Source organism: Mchenga conophoros, linkage group LG12 (assembly GCF_057382185.1).
Source record: "Mchenga conophoros isolate Kocher_MC1m ecotype Shallow Benthic linkage group LG12, M_conophoros_male_GT1.1, whole genome shotgun sequence".
Classification (NCBI taxonomy): domain Eukaryota; kingdom Metazoa; phylum Chordata; class Actinopteri; order Cichliformes; family Cichlidae; genus Mchenga; species Mchenga conophoros.
The window spans coordinates 10107668-10117300 of NC_140537.1; the positions used below are offsets into that span (position 1 = coordinate 10107668).

Genomic DNA, 9633 nt, shown 5'->3' on the forward strand with positions numbered 1-9633 from the left:
ACTTGACTGTGCAACAGGAGAATAAACATGCAAAGACATGACTGACTGGGGTGGAAAGAAAGGAAACACAAAAGATGAAACCTAACCTAATAAGGAACACAGAGTGGAAAAAAGGTTAACTAAAATAATCAAACTATAACATGTTTGATAACATATATAACGGAACTATAAATACTGAAAAAGAATGAGAACAAACCCCAAAACGTCCCACATGACAGCCAATAAATTACTTTTATTTATAGAAATAAAGTAATGTGTTATCTTTGTCTGCCTGCGTTCCTATCATGATCAACCATCACCGTGCTGAAGAGGTGGAGAATTTCACATATCTTGGCAGCATCATCTCGAATGAGGGGATCTCTGACCGAGATGTCGACGTCAGAGCAGGGAGGGCGGCCGGTGTCCTCCGACATCTCCAACCTATTTGGAACGTGACCTCCCTAAATGTTAGGGTCAAGATCAATCTATTGAACTCTATCGTCATTCCGATTGTCCTTTTCTGAGTGCCCTTGATTATGTTGCTTAAGTGTTTTGGAAGGATAGTTTGAATAATTTGTCAGATTTAGATTAAAACATATGTCAGCCTGCACAAACAAAGATAGCAAGATTTTACAGTGGGCTGTAGGAACCTAAACTGAACCTAATCTGAACCACAAAGTGCAGGTCCACAGTACTTTACCATCTGTGTAGTGCAGCATGTTGCCAGTTCTGTGTCTGCAACTACAAAGTGTAAACGTCTGCTCCATGTGGGTTTACAATTTCTTTTCTTTCAGTAGGCTGGCTCTCACGTAGTAGTGGTGACTCCCTAGATGACTGTAACACAATTTTGCCTTTTCAGCAACCCAGACATTCATGGAGGATTGCACAGTAGTAGAAATTGGCATCTGAAGACGATGCAGAGGAAATGATTTACAGTGCTCTCTTCTCTCTGTTGGGATAATAACTGCACCAGATCTTAGACAGGAAAAAAGCCAACAATGTTCCAATGGGCCAGGACCACAGCCAGAGGACTGACAATGTGAGGTGGTTCACCAATATTCCATGTTGTATTGAAAAGCATTTTGGGATTTCAAATTTTTATAGATATTGTAAATAAGGGCAGCTGTGCAGTTAAGTCCATGGGTATTTGGACAATGAAACCGTTCTTATAATTTATCAATCTTTGCAGTGGATTTTAAATTACCCGGTCAAGATGTTGAATATGCATTTGCTAGCTAATAAATCAATACAAGGTCCAAAGAGATGCCAATGAAATGCAAGGATGTTGTAATTAGGCTGAATAAAACAAAATAAACCATAAGAGCAACCAGATAAATAATCTGATACATCTTTAAAAAGAAGTAAAGCAGTGACCGGCTCAGCATCACCAAAAGGAAAAAAGTGAATGATCACAGAATTTTTTCCTTGCTTAAGAAAAACAACTATATGGCCAAGCTGAGTAACAGGAACACAGGAACATCTTTGCTGGAGTCGCTTTCATGAATGCAAATTCAAAGGGTTCATCACAAGGTGCACAAAAAGACTGTCAAATTTGACCTAGTGAAGGTGTTAACGGTTAGTTATAGTGCAAGAGAATAGTGCAAACTGCTGCGATGTTCTAATGATGACTAAACTGTACTAGTTAGGCGCAGGTCTTCTGGGGACTCGGTAGGTCACCAAAGAGCAAATGTGCACATTAGTGAAGTGAACTTGAAAGTCAAATTATGTTGGGTGGAGACACAATGGTTGCCTGTCATTTATTGCAGCAATTATATTGTGTCCAAAAGCATTGTGTCACGGTCCGCTGTGACAGACCGTGTGGAGAGTGCGTGGAGGACTCAGGTGCAGACACGAGTGACACGGAAGTGAACTTAAACAAAAAGCGAACCTTTTATTGTGGCTGATGGATACAAAAGAAGCAAACCAGAATAAGGGCAGCACAAGAGCAATAACTAAACAGAAACCTAAACTGGGAATAAACTAAGGTAAGGCTATGACTTGGAATACAATAGACCGGGCATGGAAACACGGAGGGTGGGAACACAGACGACGCGACACAGACTGTACGAAACACAGAGACTAAATACACATGAGGGATGATCAGGGGAAGTGGATGCACACGGGGAACACAGGTGACACTGATAATCATAACAAGACACGGCAGGAGTGAACGTAACACTGATGGGAGATGGGCAAAGTAAAGCAGGAAGTACACAGAGGTTCAAACAGGAGGAGAGAGAGCACGGGGAGAACGCAGACATAACGGGCTGGGGAAAACATAGAATAAAGCACAAAGAGAGACGAGGGCTCATAAATACACAGAGGGGCACACAGGGGGTAAGAGTCACGAAGGGAAAACACATAAGGAACAACGTAACAGATCAACCCAGGAAGCATGGCCTAAATAAAGAACAAAATACAAAAATACATGAAAACTAAGAATACTGGGCCCACATGGCCCAGGACCATGACACCACCCCCCCCCCCCCCCCCCCTAAAGGGCTGGCTCCCGACAGCCCAAACCCGAGAAACAAAACACAAGCGAAACAGAAAACACCCCACCCAGGGCGGGAGGCGGGGGACCAGGACGGAGGGAACAAAACGAACCAAAAACAAGGAGCACGAGAACAAAACTGAGTCCACAAATACACAAAAGAGTCCAGAACAGGAAGGCGAATGTCCAAAGAGGCCCGAAGGCCAACCCGAAAGGCGACAACACAAAAGTCCAGTCCAACCGTTCCGGAGGCCGGCCACGGGAAAGGTGGCCACGGTGACAGAACAGATCCGGAGGCCGACCGCGCGGAAGGCAGCGGCGAAGGCGGAGCAGTTCAGGGGGTCGGCCGCGCGGAAGGCAGCGGCGGCGGCGAAGGCGGAGCAGTTCAGGGGGCCGGCCGCGCGGAAGGCAGCGGCGGCGGCGAAGGCGGAGCAGTTCAGGGGGCCGGCAGTGCGCAAGGCAGCGGCGAAGGCGGAGCAGTTCAGGGGGCCGGCAGTGCGCAAGGCAGCGGCGGCGGCGAAGGCGGAGCAGTTCAGGGGGCCGGCAGTGCGCAAGGCAGCGGCGGGTCTCCAGTGTCAGGCGTACTGGCCGAGGCCCGGTGGGCACAGGACCAGACGAAGCACAGGCTGAAGACTCAGAGGCTGCAGCAGACGAAGACTCTGAGGCTGCAGCAGACGAAGACTCTGAGGCTGCAGCAGACGAAGACTCTGAGGCTGGAGCTGCGGCTGGACCAGGCGTAGCAGAAGCAGAAGGTGGCTGGATGGGCGGCTCGGGCCCTCCAGCTGACGTGGCATGGTGCTGGACGGGCTCCTCGGGCCCCCCAGCTGACGTGGCATGGTGCTGGACGGGCTCCTCGGGCCCCCCAGCTGACGTGGCATGGTGCTGGACGGGCTCCTCGGGCCCTCCAGCTGACGTGGCATGCGGCTGAACGGGCCCCTCGGACCCTCCAGCGGAGACAGGCGGCTGAACGGGCCCCTCGGACCCTCCAGCGGAGACAGGCGGCTGAACGGGCCCCTCGGACCCTCCAGCTGACGTGGCGTGGGACTGGACGGGCTCCTCGGGCCCCCCAGCTGACGTGGCATGAGGCTGAACGGGCCCCTCGGACCCTCCAGCGGAGACGGGAGGCTGAACGGGCCCCTCGGACCCTCCAGCGGAGACGGGAGGCTGAACGGGCCCCTCGGACCCTCCAGCTGACGTGGCATCTGAGGAGGCCCTGGGGAGAGTCTTAAGCTCAGAAGCGACTGGTGAGGCAGCACATAGAACACTGTTAGCATGACAAGCTTTGAAAACATAATTTCTCAGGTCATGAACACTTTCGGTAACTCGAGTAGTAGATGCCAACTCCCTGTCGGTATTGTCAACACAATAGTTCATGGTAGGATTGCACATAAGTCCCTGGCTGGATTCAGAGTCACATAAAGAGGCAGGCATGCTTATGGCTGGCCTAACAGTCTGCGACTGAGAAGCAGTAGCATCAGAGCTCACGTTCCTGTGCATTTGGTCTTGAGCACTGTCTGCAATCCCACCATCAGGGAATACGGAACTAGACTCCACTACGATCTGCACGCGGGGGTAACACTCCGTCTCGGCTGTACGAGTTTGCTGCAGTAGATAACAGTCTGAGGCGGAGAGAAAGCTCACGCCATTCCTAGCAGGCTCAGAAGCAGACTGTACAGTCGACGTGTGAATCCCTTTCGCTGTCTCATGAACCTGGGCTTCATGTGGTACGACTATGAGAGCAACGCTAGAAAAAGTCCTGGATTCTACAGAGACAAGAACATGGTCTGTGGTTTCGTTGTGTGCTCCTTCAAAACAGTTACACACAGTTCTTTCAGCTCTGGAGCCCAATTCCGTTATCGTCTCCGGTCCCGGCAAATCAACACTCATCTCACTCTGCTTCATAGAAGGGACGTGAGGCGCAAAAACGCAGTCACTCACCAGAGTTAGTGCGGTGCAACGCCGGCGCCGGCGCCGCCCCCTTCTGGTAGCTGGCGCGATGGGCGCTGATGCCACCACTGCAGAGGGTGGCGTAGCGGCAACACCCTCCTCTGCCCATATCCTCGCTAACGGCGAGGTAGGGGAAGCGAAGTCTGAGCGGGTTGGAGACGGCGAGCGGCTGGTAGGCGGTGCAGCAGGTGAGAGTTCCTCCTCTGGGATGAGCCAGGGTTTCCACCGGAGCTCGTCCTCCCGATAAGCCCGTAACACCTGCTGACGCTCATCGTCCCCGAAGTCTATGGCCTCCACCGCCTCCGTGTGCCGGTTAGTGCAGCATGACGGTGGCGGAAACGAGGAAGCCGATCCACGGTGAGGCGATGGCTGAGTGGAAGTGGGCCTCAGCGTTCCCCCTGTCGCAGCCTCTGGCTCATGAGGCAGCGGCGCCGACACCCGTTTACGGGGTGGAGGTGTGGGTGCTGAGGCGGCATCCAGGACCCTCTGGGCCAGCGCACGGGCACGAAGCTCCTCCTTCAGGGGGCCCAGGGAGTCAAATGCCTCGACGAGGCGGGGGAGCTGTCGCAACCGCGGCTCCTGCAACATAATGGCGTCCACGGCCGCCAATCCCGTGGAAACCACTCTCGGATCCGTGCATCCGATGATGCGATCCATAACGCGGCAGAGCCTGTTCAGCTCCTCTCCCACCTCCTCCGAAATGTCCGCTGAGTCCGACATGGTCGCGTCGTACTGTCACGGTCCGCTGTGACAGACCGTGTGGAGAGTGCGTGGAGGACTCAGGTGCAGACATGAGTGACACGGAAGTGAACTTAAACAAAAAGCGAACCTTTTATTGTGGCTGATGGATACAAAAGAAGCAAACCAGAATAAGGGCAGCACAAGAGCAATAACTAAACAGAAACCTAAACTGGGAATAAACTAAGGTAAGGCTATGACTTGGAATACAATAGACCGGGCATGGAAACACGGAGGGTGGGAACACAGACGACGCGACACAGACTGTACGAAACACAGAGACTAAATACACATGAGGGATGATCAGGGGAAGTGGATGCACACGGGGAACACAGGTGACACTGATAATCATAACAAGACACGGCAGGAGTGAACGTAACACTGATGGGAGATGGGCAAAGTAAAGCAGGAAGTACACAGAGGAGAGAGAGCACGGGGAGAACGCAGACATAACAGGCTGGGGAAAACATAGAATAAAGCACAAAGAGAGACGAGGGCTCATAAATACACAGAGGGGCACACAGGGGGTAAGAGTCACGAAGGGAAAACACATAAGGAACAATGTAACAGATCAACCCAGGAAGCATGGCCTAAATAAAGAACAAAATACAAAAATACATGAAAACTAAGAATACTGGGCCCACATGGCCCAGGACCATGACACATTGTATTTAATCCCAAAGATGTGAGCTATTGAGCAAAATTCTTCTGTTCAGTCTCATCAGGCTGCATCCGGCCAACGCGGATGCAGCCTGTGACTCTCTCCACTCTCTGGTCAGCAGACTGCAAACGCAATCACCGAGAGCCCTTCTCATAATATCAGGGGACTTCAATCATGCCTCACTGGACTCCACACTGCCCACCTTCACCCAGTATGTGACCTGCCCAACCAGAGTCAATAAAACACTGGACTTACTGTATGCCAATGCAGAAGAGGCATACAGTTCATCACCTCTCCCTCCCCTGGGCAGATCTGATCACAACCTGGTGCACCTTGTCCCTGTGTATGAGCCCTTAGTGCGCAGGGAGCCACCAGCCACCCGCACAGTACAGAGATGGTCAGAGGAGAGCGAGGACGCTCTTAAGGATTGTTTTGAGTCGACTGTGTGGGAGGTGATTTGTGATGACCACGGAGAGGACATCGACAGCCTTACTACATGCATTACTGACTATATAAACTTCTGTGTGGATAACACTGTACCTACCAGGACTGTACGGTGTTTCTCCAACAACAAACCTTGGATTACCCCAGAAATTAAAACCGTCCTCAAGCAGAAGAGGAGGGCCTTCAAATCCAGAGACAAAGAGGAGTTGAAAAGGGTGCAGAGAGAGCTGAGGGGACTGATAAGGAATGGGAAGGAGAGCTACAGGCAGAAGATGGAGAACCAGCTTCAACAAAACAACGTTGGTGAAGTCTGGAGAGGCCTCAGAACCATCTCGGGCCACAAACAGCAGACCTCTCTGCCTGGGAGGGATGTGAGATGGGCAAATGAACTGAATCATTTCTTCAACAGATTTGATTCAGCCATGAGGCAGTCTGCAACATCGGCTGCAGACTCACCCACCCCCACTGCTGCTGTTCCACCTCAGACACTTCACACCTCCTCTATTCACCCTGCTCACTCCCCCCCCACCCCCAACTGCAGCATCCAATACACACTCAACACAAGGCTCCAGCCTGTCTCTCTCAACCACCCAGGTTAGGAGGGAACTGAGGAGGATTAATGGCAAGAAGGCAGCGGGTCCAGATGGCATCAGCTCGAGGGTCGTCAGGTCCTGCGCGGACCAACTGTGTGGGGTGATGGAGCACCTCTTCAACCTGAGCCTGAGGTTGGGAAGAGTCCCACAGCTCTGGAAAACCTCCTGTGTTGTACCAGTGCCAAAGACTTCACGCCCCAAGGACCTCAACAGCTACAGCTCTGACATCCCACCTGATGAAGACCCTGGAGCGGTTGGTCCTGGCTCAGCTTCGGCGCCTAATAAGCTCATCACTGGACCCACTTCAGTTTGCCTACCAGCCTGGCATTGGAGCGGATGATGCCGTCATTCACCTCCTACATCGTTCCCTCGCTCACCTGGAGACCGCTGGAAGCACTGTGAGAATCATGTTCTTTGATTTCTCCAGTGCCTTCAACACCATTCTTCCCTCGGTTCTAAAGGACAAGCTGGTGAACTCTGGAGTGGACCATCACCTCACTACCTGGATCCTGGACTACCTCACCGACCGACCACAGTATGTGAGGACTCAGGGCTGTGTGTCGGACAGGGTCGTCTGCAGTACGGGGGCCCCACAGGGAACGGTTCTGGCTCCGTTCCTCTTCACCATCTACACTGCAGACTTCTCCCACAATTCCACCCAGTGCTTCCTGCAAAAGTTCTCTGATGACTCTGCAATAGTCGGCCTCATCACTGATGGGGACGACAAGGAGTACAGAGGTCTGACCCAAGACTTTGTGGACTGGTGCCAGCTGAACTACCTCCAGATCAACGCCAGTAAAACCAAGGAACTGGTGGTAGACTTCCGCAGGCACAAGCATTCTCCACTGCAACCACTGAACATCCAAGGTATGGACATTGAGGCTGTGGACAGCTACAGGTACCTTGGTGTTCATCTGAACAATAGACTGGACTGGACTCATAACTCAGACGCCCTCTACAGGAAAGGGCAGAGCAGGCTGTACCTGCTGCGGAGACTCAGGTCGTTTGGAGTGGAGGGCCCACTCCTGAAGACCTTCTATGACTCTGTTGTGGCTTCTGCTATCTTTTATGGCGTGGTCTGCTGGGGCGGCAGCATCTCTGCTGGGGACAGGAAGAGACTGAACAGGGTGATCCGAAGGGCCAGCTCTGTTCTAGGATGCCCTCTGGACCCAGTGGAGGTGGTGAGTGACAGGAGAACGGCGGCTAAGCTGTCATCCCTGATGGACAACATCTCCCACCCCATGCAGCAGACTGTGACAGCACTGAGCAGCTCCTTCAGTGGGAGACTGTGGCACCCACGGTGTGGGACGGAGAGATTTCGCAGGTCTTTCCTCCCCACTGCTGTCAGACTCCATAATAAAGACTTTAACTGATCAAGCACACACATCCATACATATGCAATAATACTAAGTGCAATAATCCTTTCTGTCATCGTTGTATTTTTACTCAGTTGTATATAGTATTTGTATTTGTATTCTATTTTTATCTTATTGTATATTTATTTTATTTTATTCTGCTGTATATAGTATTTTATTTTATTCTATTCTGTACAGTTGTGTACTGTATTTATTCTTATTGTATTCTAATTTTTGCCTCATAACTTTTGCACTGTCCACTTCCTGCTGTGACAAAACAAATTTCCCATGTGTGGGACTAATAAAGGTTATCTTATCTTATCTTATCTTATCTTATAATGACTGGCCTTGAAGGCATAGATGGAAATTCAGAAGTAGCTATCAGGCCGAACAGAAGTGACCCATCAACATATTTTATTGCAATGATCATTTTATATGAGGTTCAACAGGATACTGTTTGTGGTGGAAGCTTAGAGACAGACCGCATTCTGAAACGGTTTGGGATTTGGGAGCAGGTCTGGGTAATGTGGAGACAATAGTGGCACTATGAGGCAGACAGCTGGGTTTCCACCCCCATCTTCCATCCCCTGCCAGCCCCCACCAACGTGGCTTTGTTCCACTGGCTTAGATCACAGCAGACTCAGGGCTTCCCCAAACCCTCTGACATCACTGCCCAGCTGATAGGAGGCACAAAAGATCCTGCAGAAAAAATGCCTTCTATTTATAAACCGTGAATGAGCACCATGATTTCTCTCTGCACCTTCAGGCCAAACACTGCATTACAAGCCAGACAAGGGTGGCTGGGGGGTTGGGCACACTTTACAAAAAGCTTTGCTAATATCCAAAGGGAAACTGTCATTCTACAAACACCTGTTCCCTGAAGGGTTTCTATGCTTAAAACCCACAATGGCTCATATACACATTTATATGAAGTTCAAAGACTGTTTAAGTGTTTTACTCAAGCGAGAGTTTGTATTTATGTGTAAGCACCTCAGGCTGTAGGTTGTAGTCGAGGGTAAATGCAGGTCAATGCACCACTCACATTCTGAAATTGTTTTTGTACTCCATGTGATGGGTGACACGGGACACAATAAATTTGCTATATACAGGGTTCCTGCGGGTAAGTAAATTCTGAAATTTAAATCAACAAAATAAATATATATCAATATATTTTCTGAAATGTTGCTGAAGGAATTAAAATTGCAGGTGAAACTGTAAAGAATGAGATGGCCATGATTCAAGTTTCAGCCAGGTTATTAAAAATCTAGCAGTTTTATGTTAATTTTTTAACATTAATCGTTGACCATAACACCAGGTGCAGGATCCTAAGCTAGTGCAGAGATAAGTGTACATATGTTTATGGCTCTTATGCTCGAGTTAAAGTTATGTCAGGGTTTGAGCTTAAAAAAAAACAATTAAAGT

The 9633-nt window shown here is 50.2% G+C and overlaps 1 protein-coding gene across 1 annotated transcript; it reads right to left on the bottom strand.

The window, feature by feature from the left end:
* Positions 1-257: 257 nt before the first annotated feature.
* On the bottom strand, positions 258-5140 carry LOC146562142 (uncharacterized). The gene is made up of 2 exons (XM_085295130.1): positions 4412-5140; positions 258-440 (listed from the first exon to the last, which is right to left on the bottom strand). Exons 1-2 carry the CDS (start codon positions 5138-5140, stop codon positions 258-260), a joined length of 912 nt encoding a protein of 303 aa, XP_085151256.1.
* Between the last annotated feature and the right edge of the window lie 4493 nt (positions 5141-9633).

What these genes read in the sequence shown, in the direction of transcription:
- LOC146562142 (XM_085295130.1), bottom strand. Translation starts at nt 5,140, where the DNA reads ATGTCGGACTCAGCGGACATTTCGGAGGAGGTGGGAGAGGAGCTGAAC. An exon ending in GTTGCACCGCACTAACTCTG is followed by an intron (nt 441 to 4,411) that starts GTGAGTGACTGC and finishes CCTAACATTTAG; the next exon opens with GGAGGTCACGTTCCAAATAG.